The sequence below is a fragment of the Aythya marila genome (genome assembly GCF_965140915.1).
Source record: "Aythya marila genome assembly, chromosome: 5".
NCBI lineage: Eukaryota > Metazoa > Chordata > Aves > Anseriformes > Anatidae > Aythya > Aythya marila.
This window is the reverse complement of record NC_139046.1, coordinates 3,049,042-3,066,662: the sequence shown is the minus strand read 5'-3', so window position 1 is coordinate 3,066,662 and position 17,621 is coordinate 3,049,042. Positions and strand designations below refer to the sequence as shown.

Below are 17,621 nucleotides of genomic sequence, written 5' to 3'. Positions count from 1 at the left end.
CCCCCCACCCCAAAAAAAAAAAAAAACAAAAAAAAAAACAAAAAACCCACACCCGGGCACCCCCCCCCAATAGATTTTTCCCTTCCAACCCTGCTGGCCCCGAGGGGATTTTTGGGGACGCTTTGGTGGCCCTGCTGGCCCGGAGAGGGGACCCCGAGGGGATTTTTGGGGACGTTTTGGGGTGACTTTTGGGGTGAGGTTCCTGCAGCGGCGCCCCGCGGGGAGGGGGGAAATAGGGAGCAGCGAGGCGCAGGGCACCCCCGCTGGGGGCTTTTTGGGCTCCCGACCCCCAAATTCTGGGCTCCTGGTGCAGCTTTTTGGGGTTTTGGGTCATGGAAAAGACGCGCGCCCGGTAAAAAATTATTACAAACCACGACGGCGCTTGGGGAGGGCCGGGAAGGGCCGGGGAAGGCAGCACGAAAGGAAAAGGCAAGGCAGGGCAGGGGGGGTACACATTTTCCCCGAAAAACCATGAGCTCACTGCCCCAGGAATGGGATCAGGGGGATGCCAGAGCCACCGCGGGCTGCAGCCTCATATCAGGGGTCTTCGATGCAGAAGACTAGAAAAAAGAGTATGAAAAGGTAGAAAAAAAACCCAAAACGCACTTGTTTCGGGCTAGAAAGACTCGCAGAAAGGTACCTAGAGACCGTGGCCCTCTTGGGTTTCTCTGTTTTTTTCTCTGTTTCACCCAGCCCCGAAAGGAGGCGTTTTTGCCCCGAAAGGAGGTGTTTTTGCCCCAAAAGGAGGTGTTTTTCCCCCAAAAGGCTGATGGTGGGTGCTGCTTCTCCGCAGACCCGGGAGCCAGCCCCGCTGCGGGGTGCAGGCTGTGTGTAAACGGGGCGTCAGGCACCTGAGGGAGCGGGGAGCTCCGGGGGCACCCTGCACCTCCCCAAAATCACCCCCGTGGCCACAGGGAGGGGGGACGGGAAGGGGCAGGGGCAGCGGGGAAGCCAAAAAAGGTGGGCAGGGAGCGGGCGAGGGGCAGAGAAGAGGCACGGAGGTGTGGGAGGAGAGGACGGGGCCGGGGAGACGTGGCCAGAGGTGATTTTGGAGGCCATCCCAAAAAAAAAAAGGTCCAGGGAGGGGCTGCGGGAGTCGATTTTGCCTCGGGCATCGCCTCGGGCGTCACCTTGGGCATCGCTTCGGGCATCGCCTCGGGCATCGCCTCCCCCCAGCACGTGGGGTGGAATTATTAGAAAAAAAAAGGAAAAAAAACGAGGAGATCAGTCCCATGCAGCGTTACAAAAAGCCGTGGCGGGGTGAGGGGAGCACCAAGCACAACACGAGCACTCGCAGGGGGCCAAGCCAGCAGACAGAGCGCGGGGGCGCAGCGGGACGGGGCGGGGGGTCCCCAGCGAGCGCGGGGAAGGGGAGAGCACGAGACCCAACATCGAGCAACACCACGGGCAGCCAGCCTGTCGCTATCTATCCGGCAACGCCAACAGAAAATCCCAAATCGGGGGGGGGGGGGGGGGGGAACCCAGGACATCATTCCGGGAGGGGTTCTGCGCATCCGCGGCGCTTCCTTCGCTCAGCACCGCGCCGGGGGTTTTCGGGTACGGAACGGCCGGACAATTTTGGTGAGCAGAAAAGTGACACGGGTTTATTCTTTACATTAATATTCTCTCTCTTTTTTTTTTTTTTTCTCCTTTTTTTTTTTTTTTTTTTTTCCCTCTAGGCAACTCTACAGACTTCAGCTCTTTTGCCTCGCAATGCAGATCACCTTATTCCCCCAAGGGCGGCCGGGTTCGTTAAACATGCACATCCCTGTAGCTTCCAGGCCGTGTATTTTTTATTTTTATTTTTTTACTTATTTTTTTGTTTTGTTTTGTTTAAATTCTGTGGACTAGCAGGTCGTCCCCCGTTCCTAAAAACTCTACGTCAGTGTTCAGGGTGGCCTGAGTGCCCGTCAGGCTCCTTGAGGGTTTACAGGATCACGCAGAAGAACTTCTTCTCCCTAAAGGGGTTTTCTGAGGCCGGGACGGGGGTCAATAAGGGGTCCTCCTTGGCGTGGGCTTCGCAGTACGCCATCAGGTCTGCTGCTGCCTTCGAGACCTGGAAGAAAAGGAGCTGGGGACGCTCTGTTTTGGGACATCCCACCCCGGGGATGACACGGTTCCCTTGGGGACATCCGGCCCCATCACTGCTGCCCCTGCTTTGGGCTTGCAGCGCCCTGGAGGAGTTCCCCGAGGGATTTTGGCGTGCCTGGGTGCCTCCCTGCGGCACCACCCGGCCCCGCAGCACCCCGCGGGGTGTCCCAGCATCGTTACCTTTATCCTGTCGATGTTGGCCTCCATCTTCAGCTGCTCCACCAGCTTGCGTGCCTGCGCTATGCTGGCGGTGTTGTTGCTGGCCATCGGCACGCCGGGCGCGCGGGGGGCTCGGCACGGAGCTGCTCGCGGCCCTGAAACCCCAAAAGCGATTCGCTGGGGCTGCCTTCGGGTGTTAAGAGGGCCCCCAGAATATCTGGGAGATGCTGAGCCGCCAGCATCGTTGCTGGAGCAGGGATTTCCTAGTAACTGGGACGCTCCGGCACGGCTGCTTCCCCTTACCAGAACAGCACCCCGCTCCCCGGCACCACCCCATAACGCAGCACCCAGCCCCCCCAGCCCATCCTACACCCCCCAGGCAGCCCCACACCCCCGGGGGGGTGTCCCAGCAGCGATTGCTTTTACCAAAGAGGCAGGGCTCGCCGGCGACGGGTGTCCCTAGGGGAACGGCTGCTCCTCTCGGGCGTCCGACACCTGGAAAAAAAGGGGGAAACAGAGAAAAGGGGGGGAAAAAAATAAAAGGAGGGTGAGGAGATGGATGCGATGCCACAGTGATAGGGGTATTTATGGCCCCCGGGCAGGCTGGGGGTTTCCTTCCGCTCCCCCCAGCTCCCCCGTGACGCTGTTTGTTTGCACGCCACGCGGCTCTCGGCACAGGAAGAGGTTTCGAGTCAGCGGGCAAATATCCGAGGGCTCCTGGCACGCAGTCTCTTGGCTGTTTCCCAGCGAAATCAGCAGAAATCCTCCCCTCTTATCCCCTCTCCTTGAGCATCCCCAGCCTCCGGCGGAGGAGACGGCCCCGAAGTGCCAGCGGCCAGGCAGGAGAGGACGGAGACCCAGCGGGGACGAGCAGGGGACGTGCCCTGGCCGTGCACGGAGCTGTCGGGGCGCTCACGGGGCTCGGTGCTGCTCGGCACCCGGCCAGGATCCGGCCACGCACCCTGGGAGCGCTCAGCCCCTCTGCCCAGCGTGGGAACGACAATATTTTTGGAGCCGGCGTGTCCACGCTGCGAGCCGCCGGGCGTGCTTCCTTCAGCAAAAATACAGCTCGTGGCCATCCCGGGCTGGAAACCCACCCCAAACAGCCCAGATTTTTCAAACAGCACAGCCCTAAAGGCGTTATTTTCCATCCCAAAGTGAGGACACCCAGGGTACCGCCGGCACGGAGGCGCCGGGAGCAAACCCCAAAGCTCCGTGCACGGATAGCGGGTCGGTGCCGAGAGCATCGGGCACGTAAAAAGCACCCCAGCTGGTAAATCCGCTGATTTGATGCTCAAATGCCCAAATATTTGAGGATGGCTCTTGCTAGGAAGTGTTCTTAGGGGAATTTGGGAGTTCCCAGAGTGACAGCAGCCCTAGGAGCAGCTCAGGATGGGGACGGAGGTGGGTAAGGGAGCCCCAAAGGAGCAGGCGGGCGGTTACGAGTCGATCCAAGCCCACCCCATGAACAATCCCTGCCATATAGTTAAAAATCACCGTGCTTTGTGACATTTCCTGAGCCCTATTTGCAGCAGGGGACATGGGGACGTGCAGTGCCCTGTGCCAGAGGTCCCCACAACACCAGGAGCTGCATGGCACGGGGACAGGGACACATCCTCCTCCAGCAGCTCAGCGGTGCCGTGTGCCTGGGTAATAGGATTCCTGCTTCGGAGGCCCCAGGCTGAGTAGGGACAATATTTTATTTTCATGCTAATGGTGCTTAAGCTTGCACATTTTTTCTTTCACCAGCCAAATCGGGCACCAAAACTGGGATCCGGGGGGGATTTGCATGGACTCAGCTGTGCAAACGGTGCATGAGGCTGCTTTTAGGGTGCCAAATCAGTATTTCTGGCTGTTTGCGCAGTCCGGCTTTGCCAAAAGCTCTGTTTTTTTTAGCCCATGACACCAAAACCCCAAGCTGTGAGTTGGTTTGCACCTTGCACGGGCTCTGTTCCCCCGTCTCCAGCCCCACAAACACAAATCCTGAGCCTCCCTCTTCCCCTGTCGGCAGGGTTTTATCTCAGGTTGCATGCAGCATCCTCCGAAATGTTTAACAACCAGAACTTTAACCCAAACACCTTAAATTTATCCCAAACACCTTAAATTTAACCCAAACACCTTAAACCACACCTCGGGCTGCCTGCAGCCTTTGCCCACCTCACCGCAGACCCCCTGGGCTTAAAACCCACGGATCGCATCCTCTCTGACCCTCCCATTCCCCAGATTTATTTTTTTTCCTCCAGGTTTTTGCCTGCTTTGAAGGAAATCGCTCTCCCCGCTACGGCTCCTGGAGAAGCGAAAGGAAAAGCAGCAGCCGGGCAGGGTGGCTCTGCGGGAAGGAAACCGAAAGCTGGGGACAGTCAGGATTTGAGGGAAAAGGGCTCAGGGTGGTTCCTATGGGGCAGGCATCGCCTGCACATCCCACCCCAAGGCTGATGGAGGGGGATAACGGGGCCCGCCGGCACCACCCGGGGGGAGCGGATGCGTTTTTGAGCCGTCCCCGTGCTTGTGCTAAGAGCTGCCTCCAAAGATAGGCTGCTCGCTTGAAAACTAAGGACTAAATATACGCGGAAAGCCAAAAAAAAATACTACAGACAGAAAGAAAATAGCAAAGAGCCACGTTTCCAGGGGGCGGCCTCGCTGAGCTGAGCAGCAGACAGGGCTGGGGAAGGAACCCCGGCACACCCAAAGCGCTCGTGTCCCCTCGTTTCATTAGGCACGGGGATAATTAGCCAGCTCGGAGCCCCTGGGCTCCTCTCACACCCCTCACCGGGACCTAGAGCCACAGCCCCTCATCCCATCCCAGATTTATTCCCCTTCTCCGATGCGGGTTTTCCTGCCGACGCTGAGGAGCAGCCCGCGGGTCGGAGGCGCGCCAGCAAATAAAATAGATAAATAAATAAATTGCAGGGCGCCTGAGCCGAAACCGAGCCCGTTGCCATGGAAACTGCTTCGTTAGCACACCAGCTAACGATCCCGCCCGGCACCCGGATCGGCCCCACTGGTGGTGACTTGTCCCCGTTGGGGGTCCCGGCGCTGCCCCGTGTTGCGCCCCAAAGGGTGCACCGGGGTCCTGGGCACCCAGGTGGTGCACAGCAAGGGGATGAGGCACCCCGGGGGAGATTTGGAGGCTGTTTTGTCTCCAAAAGCAGCGTGAGGGATTGGGGGCTCATCGCTGGTCCTGGATCCTAGGGGGCTGAGCTCTGGTTGCCCCCTCCGTCCATCCCCGGCCACAACCAAAGCCAAAATCTCGCTTAGGGACGGAGTAAACGGCACGGGATCCCCCCACTCACACCCCAAAAGCCTCCAAAGCAGCGTGCTGGGGTGCTGCAGCCACAGCTCGGGGTGTGGGAAGGGGCAGCCCCAACCCCAAGCATTTGGGGGCCCTGCCGCAGGGTTCCCCTCGTGCCCCGAGACGTCCCCGCGGGCGTCACGCCCGAGTGAGAACCCGGGGTTTTTGTTTTCCCACACGTGCCCCAACGGTTCAGAAGAGAAGGCAAACAGAAAGCAACCTCAACTTCCTTTCAGTCGTTTGGTTCTTCTCTCAAACACGATTTGGGTGAGGGAGCGGGCGCCTGACGGCGGGGCCGGGGACACCTCGCCCTGTCCCTCCTGCCACGAGGTTCTGGGTTCGCACCCGGTGCTGGGTGCTCCAGAAAGACCAGCAAAAACGAGGTGCTGGGAGGATGAAGTGCACTGGGAGGGGAAAACACGGCCCCATGGGGAGGAGGAGGAAGGGGATGATGTGGTGGGATGCTGCCGAGCTCTGCTGCGAGGTGCTGAGGGGACGGCAAAGGGACACCCTGCCACCCCACGCCCAGCACGAAGACTGCAAAAGCCTGGTGGTAAAGGGCAGAGCTGCCTCCCCCCTGCAAGCACCACTTGGCCTTTATCCCACGGGGATTTCAGAATCCAATCAATCAATCAATCAATCAATATTTTCGGTTGCCTGAGTTTTATTTTTATGCGGCTCGCCCAAGAGAACACGCAGCTTTGGAAACTCCCTAAAAGCCTGACCACGGCCCCAACCCAAGGGCAGGGCTGCTCACAGCACCACGGCTCTGCCTGTGCTCAGCCAAAAACACAGGGGGCTTGCTTGGGAACAGAGGAGAGCAGAAAACCCCAAAAGCTCCTTTCTGAGACCATCCGAAACCCAAATCACCCTTCGGTTAGGGGAGGCATCACCGCGCTGAGCTCTTTCTTCCTTCGGTTCTTGATTCCTTCACCAAAATAACTCCAATTGGTTTCAAAATGAACTCACCCTACACGCCTTGCTCAGAAATCCCAACTCCCTGCCCCTCGTCCAGGAGAAGAGCAGGGGCTGAGGGTGGCTGAAGGCACGGAGGGAGCGAGGAGCCCCCCACTGACCACAAACCAGTCTTAACGAAGCCCAGGCTATTACTTCATGTTAACGAGCTGACCCATTCCGGGGTTTCACCCCCTAGCAGCCTGCTGCTTACTTCCAGCACCGAGATAAAGACCCCAAGGGGAGGCACGGGGTGAGCTCTGGGAGCGTTTTGGCAAACAGATTTTGGCACTTGGCTGCGCCGACACCACTCCTGAAGGAGCAAACCCCCGCTGAGCCTGGCTCGAGGTGGCCCTTCATTCGATGTCGTGGCCACTTACTGGGGATGGGGACAAGGAAGCTGGGAAGCCACCAGTTTGGCCCAGTTAAAGCCCAGTCCCGTGCCTTTTGCTCCCAGCACGAGAGCCCCACGGCGCCTTTTGCTCCCGTACCGCCGGAGGTGAAGCCTCCAGCTGCGCTCCGGGAGCCCCGCTGCCATCTCCGATGATTTCACCCGAATCAAACCTTTATTGGAATTTTATTTTAAGTAACAGCCACACGAAGCCTAATAAACCTCCCCGGCCGCGGGGAATTGCCCAACAAGTTACATCAGCACAGAAACAACCCCCTTAACCACCCCATTAGCTCGAGACCCCACGGGAATTACCTTAGACTGCTTTAATTAGGCATCTGCAGTACAAAAGAATTAATTAATTAGTGATAAGCACCTGAACCACATTACTCATAAGGATCTATTTCCAGCTTCAAATACATCAAACAGGTCACAGCCTATCCGCTGGGGTGGAGCAGAGCCCCGGTGCTGCTGAGCACCGCTTCTCTCCCCATCCCTGCGCCGCTGCCATCAAAGCAGGAGGCTGGAAGCTGGCTTTTTCTTCTTCCTTTTCTTTCTTTTTTTTTTTTTTTCCTTTCTTTCTATCTTTTTTTTTTATATATAAATCCAGAGCAGGTGCCTTTGAGAGCCGCTACTCGCGCACCGCGTGGAGACGGAGAGCTTTGGAGCTGCTTCCCGGGATGCGTTGCGCTTTGTGCAGGGGTTGTAGAGTAACCTCCTACGCCTTGTGGCTACGATTAACCTGCACGGGTTTGGCGACAGCATCAATAAGACACCTGCTAAACAAGCAGAGAGCTCCCTGACGGCCGCATCCCAAGCAGGAGGAGGATCGCCAGTAAATGTGGGTGATTTTAGCAGGTTTCCAAGCGGAGAGGAAAAAAAAAAAGGGAAAAATAGATCCCCGTACTTTTCAACTTACTATTAAAATTATATAAAAGTAATTCAGTGTGCTAAATAGTATGTGGTGAGAGGAGTTACTACCCGCAGGCGAGCGAGCAGCCCTGCAAACCGGGTTAGCAGGGGCAGGTGAGCCAGAAGTAGGCTGCTGGCGCCCCATCCTCGCGTGGCGAGCTGACCCACATTGCCTCCGCTAAATTCCCCCTCTGCCACTCGCTGCTGTGCCCTTTTTGCTGTAACCCTGAGCATCTTGCTCAGAAGCAGAAAGCACAAAGCGATGGCAGCAGCGGGGAGCACACCTGGGTCCCTGCTCCTCACCTCCTCTCCTACTGAGCTCCAGGTACAGCGAGCGCCTAGGTTTTCCCACGGAGCCCGACATCCCTCACCAGCCTGTTTTCCCCACAAAACGCACACGGAGCATTTTTTTCCCTTTGTCAAAAGCTGTTTTTTCTCACGCTGTTATTTACAACGAGCTACCACAACCCCTGAGCTGGCGGTGCCACGTCCCTGCCACGTTCCCTGCTGAGCCGCTGGCACCACGTGTAACGCCAGCCATCGTCCCCGCCGTGCCGGGGGTGACACACGCCTGGCAAACCCTGTTTTACGCAGAGGGAGCCGAGAGCTGCTCCCCGGGGCCGTGTTCTTACGTTTGAGATTTTTTTGCCTTGCAAAAAATGTAAAGGAAATGTGCAAAGCCAAAAAAACGTGTGCCAAAGCCGGGATAAAGCGGCACAAGGCGCCCTCCCATCCATCCATCCTGCTGTCGTGGGGGTGAAGCCACACCAGGGATGTGGAGCAGGATGGGACCCGAGGTTGTAGGGTGCATCCTGGCCGTGCCACGGGCCCCATGTGCTTCATTTACCCCACCCCGTGCCTGTTTCCACACCTTTAATCCTGGCAAGCCACCCGCAGCCACCCTGCTTCAGCTGCTCGAGCACAAACACCTTTCCCTGCCCGCTGTGGGCTCAGCACCCCTCTGTGCTGCCCCTTTCTGTGCTCCTCCAGCCCGGGGTGTGGAAATCTGTGAGGGCAGCAGCTCCTTTGGGACCAGGCTTTGGTTACAGGTAGGATGGAGGAGTAGCATCGATGCCAAGCCAGCCTAAGTTTGACATCCATTAATGGAAACGTTAGTCCAGGGCTCAGATTTAAGCTTGAAAATCATCGGTGTGTCCCTTATTTGCTGTCAATGCCCCCCCTAAAAGCCTGGGTTGCTGTATTAACATCATCTTTTTTTTTAACATCATCTTTTTACTCCTGCCTGGCCCAGCATGGAGGGAGGAGCCGGGGGCGGCAGCGTCCCCCCCCGCAGGCATCAGCCAGGAAGCACCGGCCATGAATACGGCCCCCAGGCGGGGACGTCAGGCTGAGCAGCAATTATATTAAATCAGCTGATAAATAATGCAACGTATTTTGATGGCAGCGGCGCTGCGAGCTCCGCACAAACACCATCACGGCTCCGCGGCATTAAAAATACAAGGGGGTGAAGCGCAATCAGGTCAGCATGACTTGAATAATGGAGCCTGGAGCCTTGCCGAAAGGCTGCCCTTGGGGTGGGATGGGGCACGGGTCTCATGGTGGTGCCACCAGGCCGTGGACTTGTCCCTGTCAGCATTCAAAGTGTTCCCATTTGAGGCAGAAGATCCCATTCATGGGCACGTCCCAGCATGAGAGGAGCTGCAGACCCAGTTTGGGACTGATGAGAAGAGCTCTGAGCAGTGTTTATAGGTTGTGGATGGCTGACGACCCACCCCAAAGACCCCCAAACCCCTGCAGACCCTCTGAGGGGGTAGAAGACCCCAGGCAGGCACGTGGAGCTGGGTGGAGGAGACCTGGCCAGGTCACCGTGTGCTTTTAGGGGCAAGTGGCTGCTGATGTGCTGCTGGGCCCACAAGGACCCATATGATGCCCAGAGGTGGGATCGGGCACCTCCAGGGGTCCCCTCCACCCTAATGGGGCAAGGAGCATGGTGCTTCATTGCCAAACCCCTGGGAAAAGCCCAAAGTGAACGGGGGACTGAACAGACCCTTGGGCAGCCCCCCTGAGGGCACCAGCTCCTGGGGCTAACACATTGAGCCAAAAAAACCCAAACCACACGGCCTGGGCTCCATCTGCAACACCAGCCAGCCCCTCGTTCATCCCATCTGTCACGGGGGGAGCCGTCTCCTCACTCTCCCCATCCAGCTCCTGCCAAAACGGGGCAAATTCGGGAGCTGGTGCAGGCAGAGGGGGCGAGAACCATAACACGAGTGAGACCGAGTGTGCTCCTGGCAGCCCAGACGTGCCAAAAGAGCAGCCCAAGGAGCCAAAACCCAACCACACACGGGCTGGGAAGCCTCCCCTACACAAACACGATTTGGGGTGGTTTTGGGATGCCTGCTGAGACTCCAGAGGGGTCCCGTCATGTCCCATCAAGGCCCTGCAGGGCTGTGTGTGGGGCTGGGCCTGTCGCAGCCCGGCCATGTTGGCACCTCCTGAGGGCGGCCATGGCCCTGCTAGAGATCCATGGCCCCTTCTTGGAGATCATGGGAGGTTTTTGTCAGATAAGAGCAAGAAGTGTCATGGGATTTACTATCAAGCAGCCAGAGATGGGGCCTGGTCACCTCGGGGGTGATGGAAGGGCTTTGTGCAGCTCAGGGGACTCCATCCAACGTGTTGGTGTCCCTACAAAACGACCCTTGTCCAAGGCAGACACTTAGCCTTCCCCCAAAGCCATAAATTTTGGAGCTACAGGGCTGGTAACACCATCCCGGCCTAGGGAAGAGCACCGGCATGGCAGCAGCCCCATCACACAGCCAGCCCCAGAGCGTAGGGACGCACCCTGAGCCTGCCCTGCCTTGGGGATGAGGGCACCCACCCCAGGGCCACCCACAATGACCTAAAATTCTCCAAAATTGCTGTGGATGCCCTGCCTGGCCTCAGGTCCCCATGGCTGTGGGGTGTGACAATCCTCTTGGTCACAGAGACCTATCTGGCTGTAGGATCTGGCCCCACTCCTGTGTTCCCCACCAGTCACAAGGGTGTCGTGAGCGTGTCCGTGTCTGCTTGCAGAGGTGCCCATGGCACCAACGTCCCCGAGACACCAAGGAACAGCTCCGGCCGTGGCAGCCGAGCCGCAGGGATGGGTTTTAGCAGCCCCGAAAGGGAGGATGCTGCAGCAGGAGGGGTGCTGGGCAGCACGGTGGGGGTAAGGCAGCAGCACTGCGTGGGCTCCCGGGAGCTGCAGCAGGAAAATCCTGTGCTGTGCTGGGTTTATTCCCCTCTGCTGGGACTGCGTGCTATCTAGGAAGAAGCATTGATTGCTCAGGATCTGTGATGAGCTCCAAGGATCAGGTAATGCTGCTTTTTCACTCCCAAGTCGGCGTGTCTTACAAACCCAGCTGCCCAGCGCGAAGAGCTGCTCGTAAGGAGCGTTATGGGAAGCACGGAGCAAACTTCCCTTCTGATAGCTATCAGGAGAGAAAGCGAGGGCAGGGCGATCAACCTGCTAAACCCAGACTCCTGCTCAACTCCAGAAGCTCATCCAACACCCTCCTGCTCTGCATCCCACTGGGTGCTGTGGTGCCCGCTCCCATCCCCAGCACGCGGGGTGAGCACGCCCGGATCGGTGTCAGCGCCACTGTGATGTGCTGCTGGTGCTTCAGCACATCAGAGAAGGGCATTTCTCGGTGCTGTGCCCAAAGGGATGAAACCCCAAAGGCACCATCACCACCTGCAAACCTACAGCTCACCATGAGCTCAGGGAAGAGCCAGGAGGGCACAAGCTGCTGCCAGGTCTGCGACCCCGAGCAATGCTCCTGAGCTTCAGCACAAGGACGAACTCAGCCGCTTCCTCATGAGCTCGGTGAAGCCAGAGGTCTCCTTCAAGCCATCAGAGAAGCCAACACACCTGGATGAGCGTCCCAGAGCTGCTCTTTTTTAAATGCAAACTTCTCTCATTTCCCGTCCCTGCATCTCAGCCCGCACAGGAGCATCACCGCTGCTGGAGACCAGCACCGGTACCCACCGACCACAACCCAGGAGCACCCTGACCCTCTCCAGTTAGACCGAGCCACAACGATGACAAGAAGCAACAGGGGAAGAAGATTACTGTGTGATAAGCAAGCGGAGGATGAGATAAGGTGAAAGCCAACAGTGTTTGGTACGATGAGCTGGTCTGGGTACAGCTGCTGCCCAGGAATTGTCAAAAATGTTACCAGCTGCACGCAAATGGCAAGGTGGGAAGTTTTTAAGGCTTGGTACAATGCCATTTCAGAGACTTCTTTTTTCTTTTTTTTTTTTTTTTTCCCCACTGAGTGTGTGAAAACTTGGTTTTGCCTACGTGAGATGGAGGAGAAGCGTTATGCCAGACTTCAGCCTCCTCGTGGCTCACACGAGGACGCGCACGCAGGAGGCAGCGGCCAGGAACGGGTCGGGGCCGAGAACTGCTCCCACCAGCCACAGCCCCAAACCTCTACAGACCCCATGGGGCTGCTCCCCACATCCTGCCCGTGGGCTCTGCCTACCCAGCCCTGAAGTTTTGGAGCCAACCTCAGCTCTCCACCGAGCCAAGTCCCTGTCCTCCCACCAGCCACAGCAGCTGGAGCCCGTCCTTCTCCCCAGACCTGCCTCGAAGTGGGGCGAGAGCCAACTTGCTCGTGCCAAGAGCGTGCAGCAAACCTCGCTCATCCAGCCAGAAAACGCAGCCTGCGCCCCCCCTGCAGCCATCTCACCATCCCCGGCAGGAGCAGAGCCCCCGCTTTCCCTTCTCCCCATCCATTTGGGATGCGGGGCTGCTCCTGCACCGTGAAGGACCTGTCCTGGGGGTGTTCCAACCACACCTTGCAGACAGAAAATTAAAAAAATGCACTTGGAAGGTGTGACCCCCCACTGGAAGTGGCCAGGCAGTCAGTCTGGGCAAAGACAAGCACAAAAGTGCCCTTCCCAGCACAGCACCGTGTGCTGCATCCCGCATCCAGGCCTGGACCACGGCACGGGATGTGGCATCTCCCTCTGCCTTTCCTCCCCTCTTTTCTCCCAGTACCCGCTGAGACTGCACTGAGCAGCTGAGAGAGAAGCCAGAGAGGGAGAAACAGCAAGGAAAGGGTCTGAAAAGGAAGAAAAATTAAAAATGCACCCCGGTCCCTTTGCTCGATTCTCCCGCTTTGGCATGCTGTGAACGCACACGGCCCCGGGCACAACTAAGGACCGGAACACTCAGATAATTCACGCTGAGCACCGACACAACTCGTGCCAAAAATGAGGCTTTTCCCAGGGTGATCCCCTTATCCCCGACCCAAAAGAGGTTATGGGATGGCAAGGTGGCCAGCAAACAACACGGCACGAGCGGGACGGTCCCAATCCCCCTGGAGCCGGTGCAGGACCAGGCGGTGTGGCCACCCCGCAGCCCCCCGGGCAGCGTTTTTGGGGGCTGCAGGGCTCGGCGCTGGCTCGCCAGCCCCAATTGCTATGGAAACAGCATGCGCCGGCGCTGCTTCTCTCCTCCCATGACTCACGGGTTTTCAAAAGGAGAAGTGGTGCCTCGGCCGCCGCTGTTTTGAGGCCAAAACAGCCAAAGCCGTGCGGGCGCGCTCACGGGGGCTGGGTGGGGAGGCACCGCCTCGCCCTGCAAGGCGTTTTCGCCAAGCTCCCGGCTGCTCCCGTGCTGAGTGGTGAAAAAGCTGTGTGCCTCGGGGCTTCAAAATAATAATTATAATAGTAGTAGGGTTCCTCTGGTGGCACACGCCCCGCTACCTGCCGGGAATCACATCGTGTGCCCCGCTGCCGCCACCCGTCCCCGATGTGGCTGAGCGCTGCGCGCACCCAGAGCCATCCACAGGGTTGTGCGGGTGCCTGGAGAAAATGTGGCAGGTCCCAGAGCATCCCAGTGCCATCCCAGAGCATCCCAGTGCCGTCCCAGAGCATCCCAGTGCCGTCCCAGAGCATCCCAGTGCCGTCCCAGAGCATCCTCCAGTGCGTGCGCATCCAGGGCTGTGGGGAGAGGAAGGGCACGTGCAGGGAGTGCAGCTTGGGGCAGGGGGACCTGTGGGTCCCCCGCCTTGGGGTCACTGTGCTGGGTGTGAGAGCGACTCCAGTCATCATCCAGATGGTGCTGAGACCACCACACTCGTGTCACAGGTGGCAGCACGCCCCTGGCAAGCCAACATGGGGCTGAAAAAGCTGAGAAAAAGCACCAAAAGTGCCAAGGGGGCAGCCCGGCCCCATACCCCATGGCACGGGGTGAGAAAAGCCCCCGGGCACCCTCCTGGAGAAAGAAAGGCTTCGCCCCGGGGCTTTCCTGGCAATAATTAATTGAGTCATATTTCAATCCAGCCAGCGGCCATATGGCAGAAAAGAGGATTAAAATCGCAGGCTTCCAGCTGCATTCAGGGAAATCCAGTTATAAGGAAAAAGCCTCCATGCCTGGCCCCAGCACGGTGCCAGGGCGTGTGCCCCGACCCCGGCCCTTCCCTCCTGTGCCCCCCCGGGGCAGCACCCCCCGACTTTATCAGGGACTCGCTAGCAAGAAGGAAGGAGAGCCCAGATTCAAGTTTTTGCCTAAAAATAAATCCGTTTTCCCATGAGGCAGCACGAAAACCAAAGTTTTTGGCCGCCTTCCCCTCCCTCCGGCGCAGGGGACCCCTGGAGAGGCTCTCCCCAAGGGGTCTCCCCCCCGTGCACCCCCAGAGGGGATGTTCTGCTGTGGTTACTTGTCCCAACGCCCTGCACAAGCCGTGCCTGTTGTATGGCCACAGCTGGGAAAAAAAAAAGCAGGATTTCAATCAAAATCCCCAGGCGGAGGGCTGCCGGCGCGGGGATGGTGCACCCCAAAATTTCCCCCTCCGGAGCCAGGCTGGGGGCAGCTCCGTCCCCACGCCAGAGGTTCCGGCAGGGATTTGGGGCAGGGAAAGCCCTTTGTAGGGGAAGGAAAAAATAAATAAATAAAAAATAAATTTAAAAAAAAGGAAAAAAGGAAAAAGGAGAGAACACTGCTCCTCATTCATCCTCGGCAAAAGCCTTTCGTGTGATGGCAAATCAGTTGATTAACCCAGGATCGGCCCCTGTAAATTGGAGCTTTGTTTCGGGGAGGCTGAGCGCCATGCGCCAGGCACCTTCCCCCAGTCCCCCCCAGTCCTCCCAGTCCCCCCCCAGTGCCCCCAGTGCCCCCAGTGCCCCCAGGCAGGTGCCATCACCGCCGGGGGTCCCGGGGTGGGTGGCAGCGGGTCCCCGTGGGGTGACGGTGGGGTGATGGGGCGCCGCCGCCCTGCCCGGGGGTGGCACCCGGGGGGTTTGGGTGGGCTCGGCTCCCTTTTTTTTGGGGTGCAGAGGGTTGGGGGGGGCCCTTTGGGGCCAGCTGCAAGCAGCCAGCCAGGGGTGGGGCTGCCCCGGGGGGGGGCTGCCCAGCCCCAGCACGCCCAGTGCGCCCAGTGCGCCCAGTGCGCCCAGTGCCGGCGCTCCCAGTTGCCCGCAAGCCCCGGTGGCTGCGCTCCCAGAGCCTCCCAGTGCCTCCCAGTGCCTCCCAGTGCCTCCCCAGCCCTCGGAGGTACCTGCAGGCGGCTGGAGCTGCCCCGGCTCCCCGGGGGGAGGACAGACGGATGGATGGAGGGATGGATGGAGGGATGGAGGGAGGGATGGAGGCAGCAGGAGGGGTGGTCAGCGGCAGCCCCGAGCGCCGAGTCCCCACCCAGCTTTGTCTGCGCTCATCCCTCTGCCTACAGGAAGCGGCTCGGCCCCGACTTCCTCCTCCTCCTCCTCCTCCTCCTCCTGCTGCTGCTGCTGCTCTCCCTCCCCTCCCCGCCCCTCCGACCCCCCGTTCGCTGCCGAGCGCTTTTCTGCAAGACCCCGCTGCGCCCCAGCCTCCCCTCCCCTCCCTTCCCCTCCCTCCCCTCCCCACCCTTCCCCTCCCTCCTGCCCTGCCCTGCCCCACAACCCCCCCCCTCCACCCCACACCGACCCCACAACCCCCCCTCCTGCGCCCTGCACCCCCACCACGCCCCCCATCACCTCCTGCACCCATCTCGCCCCTGCACCCATCACATCCCCCGGCACCCCCAATCCAACCCCCCCCGGACCCTCAGCGCTCCCCATTTTTGTATTTCCTTTTTCAGCTCTTTAAACCCAAACGCCCAGATTTTAAGATCAGGATTTTTTTATTATTTTATTTTATTTTTTTTTTTAGGATTTTAGCAGCTGGCGAGCACCGTCGGGGTTTTAATAAAACCTTTTTCTTTCCCCCACCCGCGCCCCAAAACAAGCGCTGATGTCTCAGCTGTGGGGTCCCTGGCTGACCCTACAGATCTCCTCGTTGGGATCCCGAGCAGATCCCGGGCACGCAGCAGGATCACAAATCCCACAGGAGACACGGGGGCGAGGTGCCGGGGGGGTGCACCCAGTGCCACTGGGTTGATTTAGGGGATGCCTTTGGCAGCCCCCTGGCAGAGACCGGTGCCATTGGGGGTACGGCAGCTTTCCCAGCCCCACAATGGGATCTGTGGGTCCGTGAGCGTCTTGTGTCCCCCCCTCCCCCCAAAACCGGGGGGCCCCCAGTGGCCTCCCCGTGCTCTGAGCGCGTTTCCTGCAAGGGAGGCGATGGGCTGCGAGAAAATGGGTTTTCTCCCCGTTTCCACAGCAACGCCGGTGACTGATTTCCGAGGCTGCCCTGCAAGCACCGCACGGCACCCGCTCAGCCAGGCACCCCGACAAGCCTGGATCTGACCCCCCAGGGGAACACCCAGCACCAAAACCCCACACCGAGCGGGGGGCGCAGGGCGTTTTGCCCTTTGCAGGGCGTTTTGCGCCGGGCTGTCTCCTTAAATCAACACGGTTCACCTCCAAAGTGCTTCTCCTCTTGGTATTTGATTTTTTTTTCCCCTTAAATCCAGTTTTCCCATTTTTTTTTTTTTTTTGGCTTTTGAGCGTAACCAGTCCCACGTCGCCCCGTTCCGCCCCGTTCGCACACTGCAGCTCCTGGGCTGCCAGAAACGATGGCAGGGGGTGCGAAGCCTGGAGGAGAAGCAGCTCCTGGAGACGAAACCCCAACCTCGCAGCGAGCTCCAACCTGTGAAATTGGAAAGCTGGCGGCTGCCGGCACCGGGGGCACGAGGGCGGCCCAAAAAAAGAGCTTGGAGAGGGATGGGAGCTGGAGGAGCCCTTCCCCTGGAGCTCCCCCCATGGGGACGAAGCCCCCTGCATGGGGACAAAGCCCTCGGAAGAGGGACAAAGCCCCCAGATGCCTTTGGATGGCACGGGATCCGTGGAAAAGCGCTCGCTGGGCGCAGCCTGCAGGAGGGGAGCGAGCTGGCTCTGCCCCAGCCGTGGGGCTGCCGCCTGCTGCGCTGCGAAAATAAAAAGGATTCGACATCTGGTTCGAGGGAAATGCAGGTTTTTATAGGCCGGCGATGGAATCTGGAGGCTATACTTAGCAGCACACAACGCAGACCCCTCCAAAAATGTCGTGCACCGCCTTGTGCCCGTCCCTCCTGCACGAGGCTGCTCCGAAATGCAGCAGGGAGCCATGGAAAGCCCACAGGGACCAGTGCCCACCCGCTGCCTCCTCTGGGCACATTCCCACCAAGGCCGAGGGCTATTTCTGGGGACAAAGGGGGTCCCCGGTACACACAAATATTTTCGGAGCCCACGGAAAAGGTGCAGCCTGTGGATGCCTCCACCACGGACACTGAGGGCACCTAGGGATGGGACAGCAAGGATGTGCTCATGCTGGGGGCACAGAGCATTGTCCCTGTCCGTTTCCGTGTCCGTGTCCCCATCCCTGTCCCCGTCCCATGGGACAGGCTCTCCTGTGGGTCCCAGGGGTGCCCAGGCTGCAGGCGGGTGGCAGTACCCCGCTGTCCCCATGGTTGG

General features: G+C 59.1%; 1 protein-coding gene across 1 annotated transcript; it reads right to left on the bottom strand.

Annotated features, from left to right (window-relative positions):
• Positions 1 to 35: 35 nt before the first annotated feature.
• GNG2 (G protein subunit gamma 2) lies at positions 36 to 15,443 on the bottom strand. Its single transcript, XM_082760574.1, has 4 exons — positions 15,308 to 15,443; positions 2,677 to 2,745; positions 2,272 to 2,405; positions 36 to 2,056 (listed from the first exon to the last, which is right to left on the bottom strand). The coding sequence occupies exons 3-4, from the start codon at positions 2,356 to 2,358 to the stop codon at positions 1,928 to 1,930; spliced, it is 216 nt and encodes a 71-aa protein (XP_082616700.1). The 5' UTR covers positions 2,359 to 2,405; positions 2,677 to 2,745; positions 15,308 to 15,443; the 3' UTR covers positions 36 to 1,927.
• Between the last annotated feature and the right edge of the window lie 2,178 nt (positions 15,444 to 17,621).

What these genes read in the sequence shown, in the direction of transcription:
- GNG2 (XM_082760574.1), bottom strand. Translation starts at nt 2,358, where the DNA reads ATGGCCAGCAACAACACCGCCAGCATAGCGCAGGCACGCAAGCTGGTG. An exon ending in CCAACATCGACAGGATAAAG is followed by an intron (nt 2,057 to 2,271) that starts GTAACGATGCTG and finishes CTTTTCTTCCAG; the next exon opens with GTCTCGAAGGCAGCAGCAGA.